We start from the raw sequence: 16081 nt of genomic DNA, 5'->3' as shown, positions 1-16081 counted from the left end.
TTCTTGGTGAAATAGCCCTTACACAGCCTGGAGGTGTGTTGTGTCATTGTCCTGTTGAAAAACAAATAATAGTCTCTCTAATCACAAACCAGATGGGATGGCGTATCTCTGCAGAATGCTGTGATACAGGAGCCATGCTGGTTAAGTGTGCCTTGAATTCTAAATAAATCAGTGTCACCAGCAAAGCACCCCCACACCATCACACATTCTCCTCTGTGCTTCACGGTGGGAACCACACATGCGGAAATCATCCACGAACCTACTCTGCGTCTCAGAAAGACACGGTGGTTGGAACCAAAAATCTCAAATTTGTACTCACAGAAAAGGACAGATTTTCACCGCTCTAATGTCCATTGCTCATGTTTCTTGGCCCAAGCAAGTCTCTTCTTATTAGTGTCCTTAAGTAGTGGTTTCTTTTTAGAAATTCGACCATGAACACCGGATTCACTCGGTCTCCTCTGAACAGTTGATGTTGAGATGTGTCTGTTGAACTCTGAAGCATTTATTTGGGCTGTAATCTGTGGTGCAATTAACTCCAATGATGGTATTCTCTGCAGAAGAGGTAACTCTGGGTCTTCCTTTCCTGTGGCGGTCCTCATGAGAGCCAGTTTCATCATAGCGCTTGAGGGTATTTGCAACTGTACTTGAAGAAACGTTCAAAGTTCTTGACATTTTCCAGATGAACTGTCTTAAAGTAATTTCTCTTTGCTTATTTGAGCTGTTCTTGCCATAATATGGACTTGGTCTTTCACCAAATAGGGTCATCTTCTGTATACCACCCCTACCTTGTCACAACACAACTGATTGGCTCAAATGCATTAAGGAAAGAAAATCCAGAAATGTACTTTTAACAAGGCACATCTGTTAATTGAAATGCATTCCAGGTGACTACCTCATGAAGCTGGTTGAGAGAATGCCAAGAGTGTGCAAAGCTGTCATCAAGGCAAAGGGTTGCTATTTTGAATAATATCAAATAATTTAGATTTTTTTTCACACATTTTTGGTTACCACATGATTCCATATGTGTTATGTTATAGTTGATGTTTTCACTAGTAAAAAGAAAGAAAAAAAACTTGGTGTGTCCAAACTTTGAACTTTTACTGTGTCAATATATATATATTTTCAGACCCCCTGATTGGGTAGGCCAGTATTCAATCTGGCAGGACCTGGCTTCACCTCTTATTGTAGATCTTATGTTCTCCCTTCATCAAGCATAGCCTAACCACCCCTCTCCCACATATTATGTGTTTAAGTATTACAAATGTCAATATTCAAATGTAAATTGTACTCCCAATTCAGCATGTTGCTGCCACTTATTAACCCCCCCCCAAAAGAATGATAATTTTCTCCCTCACCCATCAACAACACTGACAAAGAACACACAGGTAAACCTAAAATAGTTTTATTGACAGAATATTTCAAAGCGATCCTTTTCCACTTCATCCTACCCTGTTAACAAGGCAATAATGAAGTCATGCTAAGGCTATAAAAAGTAATAGAAATGACAGAACGACACACATTCTGCAAGGCTTGCCGAGGTTATTTGTAGTTACAGTATGAGCATCACCTCAATACTGCAAAGACAGGATAGAGGTTCCCTACTACACCCAGTGCAGGAGTGTTATAATCTGTGTGGTTCTGGTCCAAACAGTGTCAATGAGCAGATTGACAACACACACATAAAAGATTCACTGGGTCAGGGCAAAGAGAATGAAATCTTGTTCAAATCACAAAGACCTTGTGCTCAACAGGCATCTTTTATGTCACCATAATAATAATAATAATAATAATAAAGAACAGTCGCAGGACCTCCCCAACAGCAGATGGAGACCCCCTGTAGCTTCCCCATCAGTGCAAAAGGGCTGTGACAAACAGTAACAACAAACTGAAGTTAACAGCAGTCAAAAGAATCATGATAATAACAAGTCAGTAGAAAGAGAGTTAAGAGGGACTAGGTTGCAGACATACAAGGCCTTTAAGAAGGGGTGATACCCTCTACCTTTAAGCAGGGTTATTTCTACCTTTAAGAAGGGGTATTTCTACCTTTAAGCAGGGTTATTTCTACCTTTAAGAAGAGGTGATACCCTCTACCTTTAAGAAGGGGTGATACCCTCTACCTTTAAGAAGGGGTGATACCCTCTACCTTTAAGAAGGGGTGATACCCTCTACCTTTAAGAAGGGGTGATACCCTCTACCTTTAAGAAGGGGTGATACCCTCTACCTTTAAGAAGGGGTGATACCCTCTACCTTTAAGAAGGGGTGATACCCTCTACCTTTAAGAAGGGGTGATACCCTCTACCTTTAATAAGGGGTATTTCTACCTTTAAGAAGGGGTGGTACCCTCTACCTTTAATAAGGGGTATTTCTACCTTTAAGAAGGGGTGGTACCCTCTACCTTTAAGCAGGGTTATTTCTACCTTTAAGAAGAGGTGATTTCTACCTTTAAGAAGAGGTGATACCCTCTACCTTTAAGCAGGGTTATTTCTACCTTTAAGAAGAGGTGGTACCCTCTACCTTTAAGCAGGGTTATTTCTACCTTTAAGAAGAGGTGATACCCTCTACCTTTAAGCAGGGTTATTTCTACCTTTAAGAAGAGGTGATACCCTCTACCTTTAAGCAGGGTTATTTCTACCTTTAAGAAGAGGTGGTACCCTCTACCTTTAAGCAGGGTTATTTCTACCTTTAAGAAGAGGTGATTTCTACCTTTAAGAAGAGGTGATACCCTCTACCTTTAAGCAGGGTTATTTCTACCTTTAAGAAGAGGTGATACCCTCTACCTTTAAGAAGGGGTGATACCCTCTACCTTTAAGAAGGGGTGGTACCCTCTACCTTTAATAAGGGGTATTTCTACCTTTAAGAAGGGGTGGTACCCTCTACCTTTAAGAAGGGGTGATACCCTCTACCTTTAAGAAGGGGTGATACCCTCTACCTTTAAGAAGGGGTGATACCCTCTACCTTTAAGAAGGGGTGATACCCTCTACCTTTAAGAAGGGGTGATACCCTCTACCTTTAAGAAGGGTGATACCCCTCTACCTTTAAGAAGGGGTGATACCCTCTACCTTTAAGAAGGGTGATACCCTCTACCTTTAAGAAGGGGTGATACCCTCTACCTTTAAGAAGGGTGATACCCTCTACCTTTAAGAAGGGGTGATACCCTCTACCTTTAAGAAGGGGTGATACCCTCTACCTTTAAGAAGGGGTGATACCCTCTACCTTTAAGAAGGGGTGATACCCTCTACCTTTAAGAAGGGGTGATACCCTCTACCTTTAATAAGGGGTATTTCTACCTTTAAGAAGGGGTGGTACCCTCTACCTTTAAGAAGGGGTATTTCTACCTTTAAGAAGGGGTGATACCCTCTACCTTTAAGAAGGGGTGATACCCTCTACCTTTAAGAAGGGGTGGTACCCTCTACCTTTAAGAAGGGGTATTTCTACCTTTAAGAAGGGGTGGTACCCTCTACCTTTAAGAAGGGGTATTTCTACCTTTAAGAAGGGGTGATACCCTCTACCTTTAAGAAGGGGTGGTACCCTCTACCTTTAAGAAGGGGTATTTCTACCTTTAAGAAGGGGTGATACCCTCTACCTTTAAGAAGGGGTATTTCTACCTTTAAGAAGGGGTGATACCCTCTACCTTTAAGAAGGGGTATTTCTACCTTTAAGAAGGGGTGATACCCTCTACCTTTAAGAAGTGTTATTTCTACCTTTAAGAAGGGGTATTTCTACCTTTAAGAAGGGGTATTTCTACCTTTAAGAAGGGGTGATACCCTCTACCTTTAAGCAGTGTTATTTCTCCCTTTAAGAAGGGGTATTTCTACCTTTAAGAAGAGGTGGTACCCTCTACCTTTAAGAAGGGGTATTTCTACCTTTAAGAAGGGGTGATACCCTCTACCTTTAAGCAGTGTTATTTCTCCCTTTAAGAAGGGGTATTTCTACCTTTAAGCAGTGTTATTTCTCCCTTTAAGAAGGGTTATTTCTACCTTTAAGAAGGGGTGATACCCTCTACCTTTAAGAAGTGTTATTTCTACCTTTAAGAAGGGGTGATACCCTCTACCTTTAAGAAGGGGTATTTCTACCTTTAAGAAGGGGTGATACCCTCTACCTTTAAGCAGTGTTATTTCTCCCTTTAAGAAGGGGTATTTCTACCTTTAAGAAGGGGTGATACCCTCTACCTTTAAGCAGTGTTATTTCTACCTTTAAGCAGGGTTATTTCTACCTTTAAGAAGGGGAGATACCCTCTACCTTTAAGCAGTGTTATTTCTACCTTTAAGAAGGGGTATTTCTACCTTTAAGCAGGGGTGATACCCTCTACCTTTAAAGCAGGGTTATTTCTACCTTTAAGAAGGGGTGATACCCTCTACCTTTGAGCAGGGTTATTTCTACCTTTAAGCACGTCCTTTTGATTGCCCAGTGAAAACACTGAGGACAAGCAGCACCATTTCTCTCCTAGAGTCTTATATCCCACTAGGCCCCACAGATCCACCACTTGTGTCAGGGTCCAGGGTTTAAGGGCTCGTGGGTTCAAGTCACAAGAGAAAGGATTACAGATGTTTCAAGCCGCAAAAAAAATAAACAGCAAAGTTAGACAGCAATGATGGTAAAACACGAGTGAATATACAATAATACATTTCATACAACTACGTTGTACATAGAGTCAGTAGAAAATAAAGCATATTTTACCACTGTACATATATGTATATATAGATATATCCTATAAAACAGACCAGTTATGCTATGAATATAGCTACATGTAAAGCTTTATTTCTTATATATTACTAAAGACAGTACAGTATCAGTGGTTCCCTGACCATTCCAGCTGAAATGGCTTCTGAGCAAGCATCTCCTCAGGGCAGCCCTTGCCTTATACCAAGGACCTGATGCAACCGTAGAATATTCTAATTCCATGGTCTGATGCTGCACTCCTCCACAGGCTGAGCGGTAAGCTCAGGGTGGGTACGCAGAGGAAGAGGTCAGATGGCTGGACCCCTTTGGGAGCGTCCTCCCCTCTCCTCGTCTCCAGGGCACATCTGTGCCTCCTGTACTCATTTTAGCCTTTCACAGAGATCTTGTTCTCCACGGCAGCCAGCATGGAACAGAATCGAGAGTTCTCATTGGCCAGCAGGTTGGCCGGCTCGTCAAACTCCACCACCTAAAAGAAATGGAGAAAAACAAAACAAAACAAGGCTTTAGGGATTCCTTGGAGCATAAATGTGGGGTATCACTACATGCATGTTGATTTAGTAAGACCTAAAAGCCTTCCAAGCCCATTAGCCTGTTGTAGAGACAGGAAATGTGAATGTATGCAACCTCATAGTCCGTCTCCGTATGACCGACCCGAGATTCGAACCCTTGTTTGAAACAACTTTGCGACCACAAAGCAGCTTCCTGCCCTACTAAAACCATGCTAAGGTTGAGCTACAGGGCAACACAGCTTCTGGACTCACTAGCTAGCTAGTTCTGCTACACAAATAGTACTAGGCGCGTGAGTGTACAGTAGATGAGCTTGTGTTGTGTGTACCTGTCCCTGGTTGAGCACCATGATGCGGTCACAGTTGAGTACGGTGTGCAGCCGGTGGGCTATGGTCAGGGTGGTGCAGTCCTGAAAGGCATTGCGGATTGTCTCCTGGATCAGAGAATCCGTCTCCGAGTCCATCGCTGCCGTTGCCTCGTCCAAGATCAAAACCTGAGAGGGGGAGGGGTCATAGAGGACTTAAAGTTCTCCTTCTACCCACAAGGTTGACTACCCAGAAAACTATTGGGACGTCAACACACATGAAAATTACAATTCTCTCAATTCCCATTTTGTAGGGTACCTTGCACTGTCTGAGCAGGACTCTAGCAACACAGAGCAGCTGTCTCTCTCCCATGGAGAAGTTCTCTCCGTTCTCCACCACCTCTGACTCCAGCTTCAGGGGCAGCTGAGACACCTGGAGGGATGGACAGAGAGGGAGAGAGTACTGAATCAAAGACAGGAAATTCAACATGGATCTAATTTCTCAGTCCTGTGTTACCTCTTCCCTTCTGAGCCTCTGTGCCTATAACTCCACCCCACCTGCTGGCACACAAGCATCTTTCTAAAAACCAGTCATCTAGTATGATCATACTCTCTCGTGTAGTCTCTTACTCTGGACAACCGAGTTCCGGATACTCACACACTCCTTCATGTGTGTCCGCTCCAGAGCGTCCCAGATCAGCTCCTCGGCGTATTGTTTAAAGGGGTCCAGGTTTGACCTGGGGGTGGATACAGGACAAGGACAACTTCAAGACAATGCATCGACAGTCACCAGATTACATTGATCAGTAGATGGGACTAAAGGGAAAATCCCTCGTGGCAACTCAGCAAAACCACATCTGGGACCATCAGGCGAGTGACCGTGTTCATTTACTGTCACAATAGTACAGCGAGCGTTTGAGTGGCGTGCCCACCTGACTGTGCCGCTGAACAACACAGGCTCCTGAGGGATAATGGACAGCTTGCTGCGGAGGTCGGCCAGGCCGATGTCACAGATGTTGATGCCGTCCATCTTGATGGAGCCGCCACAGGGCTCCACCAGACGGAACAGAGCTACGCCCAGAGAAGACTTCCCTGTGGACAGAGCAGGGGGGACATACACTGTACAATTATGTAACATTCACCAGCCATAAAACAAATACGGAGCTAAATTTGAAATGTAGGTTTCAATAGGAATGAAGTGAAATTGACCTCGGTCCTGGATATATATAACACAAGATCATATTATGGATAAGTAGAATTTTCAGATACATGATCAAACAGCGCACGGCTTCGAGAGATGTTTCACTGACTGTTTCCACTGACCTGAGCCCGTCCGGCCCACTATGCCAATCTTCTCCTTGGGACGGATGGTGCAGGACACCTTCTTGAGAACAAGCGGCAAGTTGTCTCTGTACCTCATCTCAGTCTTGTCAAACACCACCTCTCCCTCCTGGGGCCAGTCTGGCGGGGGCGCCTTGTTCTTGATGCGGGCCGGGGCCTCCAGCGCTAGAGACTGGGGGAAGGCAGAGGAGACCGCTTTAGGGTTCATAATAATAATAATACTGCACTTCAATTCTTTAGCACCTTTCAAATGTATACAGTGCGGCCCAAAAGGCTTTAAAAACAAAGTTTAAAATAACTCTGAAACTCTAGGCCTCGGCTATAAGATGTATCTTCTTCGAGTTTCCTAGTTTGAGAATGATGAAAACACGCTGTAGGTCACAGTGGTCGTGAGGCAACATATGCAGTGAGAGTGCAGTGCCATGTATTAGTAGTGCAGTAACCTCAATGTAGTGGTGAATCCTCTCCACAGAAGTGAAGCGAGCCTCAGTTTCAGAGGCTAGTCTGACTGTGAACTGGAACAGCCCTGTGAGCTGAGAGAAGAAGGGGGAGAGGGAGAAGACATTTATCAAATTAAACGCATTAATGTCATCTCTACTACTGTAACCATGTACTCCTCTTTTAACCAAGTACGTATAATATAATGGATCTACGCAGCTCTGTTTAGATATATAACAACCAATCAAGGGAAAGATGAGTGAGGAATGAAAGGGAAAGTGGAGTGACAGAAACAGAGAAGACAGGAAGTAACAGAGAGTAAAGGAGAAAGACTAGGAGAGTAATACTGCTAAGAGAAAAGTGGCAGAAACAGAGGAGAAGACAGGAAGTAACAGAGAGTAAAGGGGAAAAACTAGGAGAGTAATACTGCTAAGTGAAGAGAAAAGTGACAGAAACAGAGAAGACAGGAAGTAACAGAGAGTAAAGGAGAACGACTAGGAGAGTAATACTGCTAAGTGAAGAGAAAAGTGACAGAAACAGAGGAGGTAAGAGAGTAAACTAGGAGAGTAATACTGCTAAGTGAAGAGAAAAGTGGCAGAAACAGAGGAGAAGACAGGAAGTAACAGAGAGTAAAGGGGAAAAACTAGGAGAGTAATACTGCTAAGTGAAGAGAAAAGTGACAGAAACAGAGAAGACAGGAAGTAACAGAGAGTAAAGGAGAAAGACTAGGAGAGTAATACTGCTAAGTGAAGAGAAAAGTGACAGAAACAGAGAAGGTAACAGAGAGTAAAGGAGAACGACTAGGAGAGTAATACTGCTAAGTGAAGAGAAAAGTGACAGAAACAGAGAAGACAGGAAGTAACAGAGAGTAAAGGAGAAAGACTAGGAGAGTAATACTGCTAAGTGAAGAGAAAAGTGACAGAAACAGAGGAGGTAACAGAGAGTAAAGGAGAACGACTAGGAGAGTAATACTGCTAAGTGAAGAGAAAAGTGACAGAAACAGAGGAGGTAACAGAGAGTAAAGGAGAACGACTAGGAGAGTAATACTGCTAAGTGAAGAGAAAAGTGACAGAAACAGAGGAGGTAACAGAGAGTAAAGGAGAACGACTAGGAGAGTAATACTGCTAAGTGAAGAGAAAAGTGACAGAAACAGAGAAGACAGGAAGTAACAGAGAGTAAAGGAGAAAGACTAGGAGAGTAATACTGCTAAGTGAAGAGAAAAGTGACAGAAACAGAGGAGGTAACAGAGAGTAAAGGAGAACGACTAGGAGAGTAATACTGCTAAGTGAAGAGAAAAGTGACAGAAACAGAGGAGGTAACAGAGAGTAAAGGAGAACGACTAGGAGAGTAATACTGCTAAGTGAAGAGAAAAGTGACAGAAACAGAGAAGACAGGAAGTAACAGAGAGTAAAGGAGAAAGACTAGGAGAGTAATACTGCTAAGTGAAGAGAAAAGTGACAGAAACAGAGGAGACAGAGGAAGTAACAGAGAGTAAAGGGGAAAGGGAGAGTAATACTGCTAAGTGAAGAGAAAAGTGACAGAAACAGAGGAGACAGAGGAAGTAACAGAGTAAAGGGGAAAGGGAGAGTAATACTGCTAAGTGAAGAGAAAAGTGACAGAAACAGAGGAGAAGATAGAGGAAGTAACCGAGAGTAAAGGAGAAAGACTAGGAGAGTAATACTGCTAAATGAAGAGAAAAGTGAGGGGAAAAGGCAGAGGAGAGCTGTGGTTGTAAGAGAAAAGCATGTATTTTATACTTTTTTAAAACTTTTTTTATTTTATTACTTTTTTTTTATACTTATACTTTTACTTAAGCAGACACTTTTACCCTAAACCATTTACAGTACTTTGAATGTACTGCATACTGTATGTAAATGTGATCACTGCATGAATTGAACGTACAACCTATGCATTGCTTAGTGATAAGGGCATCAGTGCAACGTAAAAAAGAATAGGGGGAAAAAAAGACCAAATCACCTTTAAGTAACGTCAAACCGAACATTATTTCAGTTGATTTGGCCATGAAATTGGGAAAATTGTATGGATGCCCCCATCATTCCCCATTGAGTTTTAGATAGCTAGCATCTAACTAATTTAAGTGAAAGTTAAGATTACCCCCTCCCGTAGTGACAGATTTGGAAATAGGAGAAGCACTGACCTGCACGGCGTAGGAGATGGCCAGGCCGGCGTAGGCCGGAGGGATCTGGCCATGCATGAGGACGATCATGAGCGCGGTGATGCTGATCAGAGCCACACTGATGACGTCCAGCCGCACGGCCAGCCAGCGCATGGCACAGCTGAACAGGTAGAAGGGAGCCTGGTTCTGATCCAGGAGCTCCTGATACCTGGAGGCCACAACCAGACAGACAGACGGGAACCTTGAGAAAAAGTCATCAAGGAACTAAGATACTATGTGCTGTGTGGAACTTTGTCTCTGGGGGTGCTCTTGAGCCAAAACTGATGCCCTAAACTGACAGAAGACACAATAATGACCCCACTGTACAGAAAGGGTAAAGCCTCCCCATACTCATGAACAAAGGCATATTGGTTTGCCTCGAACTGAGGGTGTGTGATTTCACGAGATAATAAACAGATTGATATGACATATATGAAAAACAGGCAACATTCAGGCGAACATATGACGTAAACAATTACAGACTAAACTTCCATAGTGCATCTTTAACGAGACTGATCTGAGGGGTTCGGTGGAGCATGTTTTCCAGTACAGATCTAGGATCAGCTTCCACTCACCCCACACTAACCATCAACTTCTCCCCCGAGTCAGATTATCTCGTGGACACCATTTTTATGTCTCTGCACTCAAGTGTTTTATGCTAATTTCAATGCAATTGTTTTATTTCCTGTTTTTCTTATACTACTAGTACACTATATGACAAACTTGAGTCAAAGATCATGTTTGTTATATAATTTTTCATGTTTGTTTGTTATAATTTTTTAAATAATTACTATTACTGATAGAAAGGCAATACAAATGGCACCAATGGCAATCATTTTAGTCTTAGTTTTCAACAACAAAAGATCCAAAAAGTTGTATTGTGACTGCAACCTTCAGAGCAGCCATTGCATGTCCTCTAAGGACTTTTATGCTACATTATCATCATTCATTTCCTCTCTCTCTGACAATGCATTGCTTTTGAAAAATATGAAATTGCCCAAGAGTCAATCATCCGTTTGTGAGCGAAAGGGCCGCAGTATGGTTGAACACACGCTCCACAGGAGCAACTAATGCAGGAACTGCCAAGACCCTCATCGCCACTCAGAACAGTGGAAGAATTGTGTTTCTGAACAGCCCAGAGGTTGTTCTGTGCTTCGCAAATGTCAAGTTAGTGACAGATGCTGGAGTGGCCACTGAGATGCTGGAGAGGCCGCACAGTTCTCTCCTTTGTCTTTAGCGATATGCTGAAAACAGCCCTCCTCTCCCAGACAACAGTCCCTCCTCCTCAGTGGTGGTTGGATCCACAGGTTCCTTCGTCTCTGAAGCCTCTTGCAGAATTACATTTTTTTTAAAAATTAAAGACAAACAAAAATGGTTAGACTTACTATTTTTAGTAGTTTACCATTTATATTAAAATACTGTTTAAATTAAATTAATTAAGTTAAGTATTAATTATATTGGTAAACTTTGACTGTTTTTATGATAAAAAGACACGCACCTTTCACCATTTCAGTCACCTTGTCCTTAATTCCATCATCCCACCAGAACGTGTTGTTCCAGCCAGCAAATTCAGTGTAAAGGATGGATCTAGCACAGCTGTCATCTTGACATGGATGAAGATTCAAAGAAATCTCCTGTTCAGTGATGCTTGGAGACTTCGAACCAGGTCACTGATTGTGACAACTTCTGTGCTTGGGTAATGTCTGTGGTTTCTGCAAAAGGCTGAAGAAAGTTGCCCAACTCTTTCAGTACACTGAAAGAAAATATGAATTCCTTATGCTCCTCCTCTTCAAGCATCCGAAAACTTGAGGTAGTTGTAATGGGAGCACTGCTGTCACCTGCCTCAGTCTGGAGTTCCAACACGTTCCCTGCAGCAGTAGTCCCCCTCACTCCAAACACCTCCAAACACCTCTGTTAAAGTGGTGCTAGTGTAGAGTTCCAACACGTTCCCTGCAGCAGTAGTCCCCCTCACTCCAAACACCTCCAAACACCTCTGTTAAAGTGGTGCTAGTGTAGAGTTCAAACACGTTCCCTGCAGCAGTAGTCCCCCTCACTCCAAACACCCCCAAACGCCTCTGTTAAAGTGGTGCTAGTGTAGAGTTCAAACACGTTCACTGCAGCAGTAGTCCCCCTCACTCCAAACACCTCCAAACACCTCTGTTAAAGTGGTGCTAGTGTAGAGTTCCAACACGTTCCCTGCAGCAGTAGTCCCCCTCACTCCAAACACCCCCAAACACCTCTGTTAAAGTGGTGCTAGTGTAGAGTTCAAACACGTTCACTGCAGCAGTAGTCCCCCTCACTCCAAACACCTCTGTTAAAGTGGTGCTAGTGTAGAGTTCCAACACGTTCACTGCAGCAGTAGTCCCCCTCACTCCAAACACCCCCAAACACCTCTGTTAAAGTGGTGCTAGTGTAGAGTTCCAACACGTTCCCTGCAGCAGTAGTCCCCCTCACTCCAAACACCCCCAAACGCCTCTGTTAAAGTGGTGCTAGTGTAGAGTTCCAACACGTTCACTGCAGCAGTAGTCCCCCTCACTCCAAACACCTCCAAACACCTCTGTTAAAGTGGTGCTAGTGTAGAGTTCAAACACGTTCACTGCAGCAGTAGTCCCCCTCACTCCAAACACCTCTGTTAAAGTGGTGCTAGTGTAGAGTTCCAACACGTTCACTGCAGCAGTAGTCCCCCTCACTCCAAACACCTCTGTTAAAGTGGTGCTAGTGTAGAGTTCCAACACGTTCACTGCAGCAGTAGTCCCCCTCACTCCAAACACCTCTGTTAAAGTGGTGCTAGTGTAGAGTTCCAACACGTTCACTGCAGCAGTAGTCCCCAGCAGTAGTCCCCCTCACTGACATCAACATTTCTGCCATTTGATTAAATCCTGTGGTGCTCAGTGGAGAGTTCCATTTGTGGGGTCACCTGCCTGCCTGCCTCACTGCAGCCTGCCTGCCTAGTCCCCCTCACTCCAAACGCCTGACATCGAACATTTCTGCCATTTGAAATGCCTGCCTGCCTGCCTTGCCTCTTATCCTGCTTGCCTGCCTGCCTGCCTGCCTTTATGCCATGCCTGTTTGTCAATCTCAATTGTCAGCCTGAGAAACCACATTTGCCTGCCTGGGCCTGCCTCCTGCCATGTTTTTTTAAATTATTTTTGCCTGCCTGCCTGCCTGCCTGCCTGCCTGCCTGCCTGCCTGCCTGCCTGCCTGCCTGCCTGCCTGCCTGCCTGCCTGCCTGCCTGCCTGCCTGCCTGCCTGCCTGCCTGCCTGCCTGCCTGCCTGCCTGCCTGCCTGCCTGCCTGCCTGCCTGCCTGCCTGCCTGCCTGCCTGCCTGCCTGCCTGCCTGCCTGCCTGCCTGCCTGCCTGCCTGCCTGCCTGCCTGCCTGCCTGCCTGCCTGCCTGCCTGCCTGCCTGCCTGCCTGCCTGCCTGCCTGCCTGCCTGCCTGCCTGCCTGCACAATACCTAGGATAGAACATTGAGTTTCTTGGGTGAATGCTTCACATTCTCTTTTGCACCCAAACCTCCTCCCTTGTGCTGAAGACTAATTGACTTGACGAGTCCTTGATGAATGCAACTTTATTGGAAATTACCATGTCTGAAATGTGCTGAATAAATAAAGCTTGATTTGATACACGATGCATGATACATAATGTTAAAAACAAAAATCTGAACTTGCTATCCACTTCAGACATTAATGATAGGGGTGACCCATTTCAAGCTTGCAAGTTCGAGAACGTTACCTCACTTTAGCTAAAAATCTCCAATTAGAGTCGAGTGTTGTTGTAGCCCCCCCCTGCCCACAGGAGCCGCGTTGAAGTCTGTGGAGATTGGTTGGCTAATAACAGAAGGTGCTGCAAGAGGATGCCATTTTGGGATGGGGAAATCTAAACAAGTCTCCCGAGTCTCGAATCATACAGCTCAAGTTAAGTCACGAGTCATAGATGCTCAAGTCAAAGTTGAGTGGCAAGTGCTTTATCTTTTCGCAAAGTCAAAGTTTCAAGTCCCAAAATGTGTGACTCGAGTAGTATCAGAGTCCAAGTCATGTGACTTGGTATCTCTGGTATAGAGTTACTTAGTTTTGCAACCCAATGTGAACTAGCATTAGCGTTAGCAATACTAGCTGTACCCAAAGACTTCCAGTCTTTGAGCTAAGCTAGTTAGCATTGGCTCTTGAAACTACCTCCAACTTTATTCATACTGGACGCAGATAAATAAAAATGGTATCCACATCATCTGACTCTGGCAAAGTACTGTAGATAAAGGGCTTCATTGCCAAAATCCCAAACTATCCCTTTAACAATTAGTGGAAAAAAATGTGAAACTGATCCAAGATTAGTGTCTAGAGGCAACTTCACCCTATACCTCGACAGCTCACCTGTCCAGGAACTCGTGGCCCCTGTTGTAGGCGTGGATGGTGGAGAGGCCCTGGATGCTGGAGGTGATGTGAGAGATGAAGGGCGACTGGGTGACATTATCCAGGCGCTTGAGCTCGCGGATGAACACGCGCGACACCATGTGGAGCACGGTGAAGAGCAGCACCAGGGGGCCCACAGCCACTAGGAACCAGGGGAAGATGCTGCCGATCACGCCCAGGCAGAAGAAGACCAGGATGACGTTCTGAATGAACATCTCCGCCTGGAACGGCAGCCGCGTGTCCACTGGGAGGGAGGAAGAGGGGGGAGAGAGAGAAAAGACAAGACGACAGATGGTTCAGTCAGTGACTGTTACTTATTCCACTTATGTAATCACTAAAAACACTCAACTTCATTACTATCATTACTGTTACAAAGTCATTAGGAAATTGCTCTGTAAGGAACAATCTGTTCATATACATTGTGTATTTAGTGTAATGCACAAGTACAATAGCAGCTTCATGTTAAAGTGATAGTTTGGGATTATGGGAATGAAGACCTTTATCTACTTCCCCAGAGTCAGATGAACTTCTGGATAACATTTTTATGTCTCTGCCATGCAGTTTGAAGGAAGTTGCCAATTAGAATTAGTGCAAATTACTTTCCACCATAATTTGCAAATAAATTAATGAAAAATCCTACAATGTGATTTCTGGATTTTTTTTCTCTCATTTTGTCTGTCATATTTGAAGTGTACCTATGATGAAAATTACAGGCCTCTCATCTTTTTATGTGGGAGAACTTGCACAATTGGTGGCTGACTAAATACTTTTTTGCCCCACTGTATATATGGCACACGAGACACCTGTCTGATTCACGCCTGTCTCAGTGGACTAATCCATTGCTGAGGCCGAGGGGATGGCACACCAGTAGTCCATTCACAGTTACATCCCATCATTTCTAATCTACAATGTTTGTTGCGGTAATTTCAATATATTATTATTACAGTCTTGTCATCATTGGAGTGGACACGTTGTTTGCAGAGCACACAACCTAGGCTACACTCGTGAGCAAATGGTTTGTTTATTTCGTTCCATTTACAAGTTGTCCATTTATTCATTGTCTTTGGTTTGGAGCGCTCCAATCAAACTTGAGTAAGGACATGCACCTAATTACGCATAGAAGTAGACCTAGGCAGGCCGCTGGAGTGTCGCAGCGTTCTAAGGAGGAGTCACTACACACCCGGGTTTGATCCCAGGCTGTGTCACAGCCAGTCGTGACTGGGAGACCCACGAGATGGTGTTCCTTCCGACACATTGGTGTGGATGGCTTCCGGGTTAAGCAAGCAGTGCATAAAGAAGCAATGTGGCTTGGCAGGGTCATGTTTCGGCGGACGCTCTACCCCTTCGCCTCTTCCGAGTCCATAGGGTGTTGCAGCGATGGAACAAGACTAACTACCAATTCAATATCACGAAATTGGGTACAAAAAGGGGTGGGAGGCCCCGGTGCACAACTGAGCAAGAGGACAAGAATGTCTAGTTTGAGAAAGACGCCTCACAAGTCCTCAACTGGCAGCTTCATTAAATAGTACACGCAAAACACTAGTCTCAGCATTCCGGAGTCACCTCTTCACTGTTAACATTGAGGCTGGTGTTTTGCGGGTACTATTTAATGAAGTAGCCAGTTGAGGACTTGTGAGGCATCTGTTTATGAAACTAGACACTAATGTACTTGTCCTCTTGCTCAGTTGTGCAACGGGGCCTCCCACTCCTCTTTCTATTCTGGTTAGAGTTTGTGCTATTCTGTGAAGGGAGTAGTACACAGTATTGTACGAGATCTTCAGTTTCTTGGCAATTTTTCACATGGAATTGCCTTCATTTCTCAGAACAAAAATACTGACGAGTTTCAGAAGAAAGTTTTGTTTCTGGACATTTTGAGCCTGTAATCAAACCTACAAATGCTGATGCTCCAGATACTCAACTAGTCTAAAGAAGGCCAGTTTAATTGCTTTTTTAAAAATCAGCACACATTTCCAGCTGTGCTAACATAATTGCAAAAGGGTTTTCTAATGATCAATTAGCCTTTTTAAAATGATAAACTTGGATTAGCTAACACAACGTGCCATTGGAACACAGGAGTGATGGTTGCTGATAATGGGCCTCTGTACGCCTACGTAGATATTCCATTTTTTTTTTTAAATAAGCCGTTTCCAGCTACACTAGTCAATTACAACATTAACAATGTCTACATTGTATTTCTGATCAATTTGATGTTATTTTAATGGACATA

General features: G+C 44.0%; 1 protein-coding gene across 50 annotated transcripts in view; it reads right to left on the bottom strand.

Annotated features, from left to right (window-relative positions):
* Positions 1–1386: 1386 nt before the first annotated feature.
* The window catches only part of abcc5 (ATP-binding cassette, sub-family C (CFTR/MRP), member 5), a 60957-nt gene continuing 46262 nt past the window's right edge, over positions 1387–16081 (bottom strand). For 2 of the 50 annotated variants that reach the window (XM_035791448.2, XM_052467164.1), the window contains 10 exons: positions 13816–14098; positions 9429–9615; positions 7276–7365; positions 6815–7004; positions 6424–6583; positions 6150–6228; positions 5811–5924; positions 5516–5680; positions 3162–5146; positions 1387–3007 (listed from right to left, as the gene is read on the bottom strand). In XM_035791448.2, coding sequence (XP_035647341.1) covers positions 5045–5146; positions 5516–5680; positions 5811–5924; positions 6150–6228; positions 6424–6583; positions 6815–7004; positions 7276–7365; positions 9429–9615; positions 13816–14098 — 1370 coding nt within the window. In that variant the 3' untranslated portion in view covers positions 1387–3007; positions 3162–5044. Of the gene's footprint in view, positions 3008–3135; positions 5147–5515; positions 5681–5810; positions 5925–6149; positions 6229–6423; positions 6584–6814; positions 7005–7275; positions 7366–9428; positions 9616–13815; positions 14099–16081 lie in introns of all 50 variants that reach the window. The other 48 variants (XM_052467163.1, XM_052467135.1, XM_052467137.1 and 45 more) reach the window with 48 other exon arrangements.

This window comes from Oncorhynchus keta, chromosome 18 (assembly GCF_023373465.1).
Source record: "Oncorhynchus keta strain PuntledgeMale-10-30-2019 chromosome 18, Oket_V2, whole genome shotgun sequence".
Classification (NCBI taxonomy): Eukaryota; Metazoa; Chordata; class Actinopteri; order Salmoniformes; family Salmonidae; genus Oncorhynchus; species Oncorhynchus keta.
The sequence above is the reverse complement of the archived record's forward strand: the minus strand, read 5'-3'. Positions and strand labels throughout refer to the sequence as shown.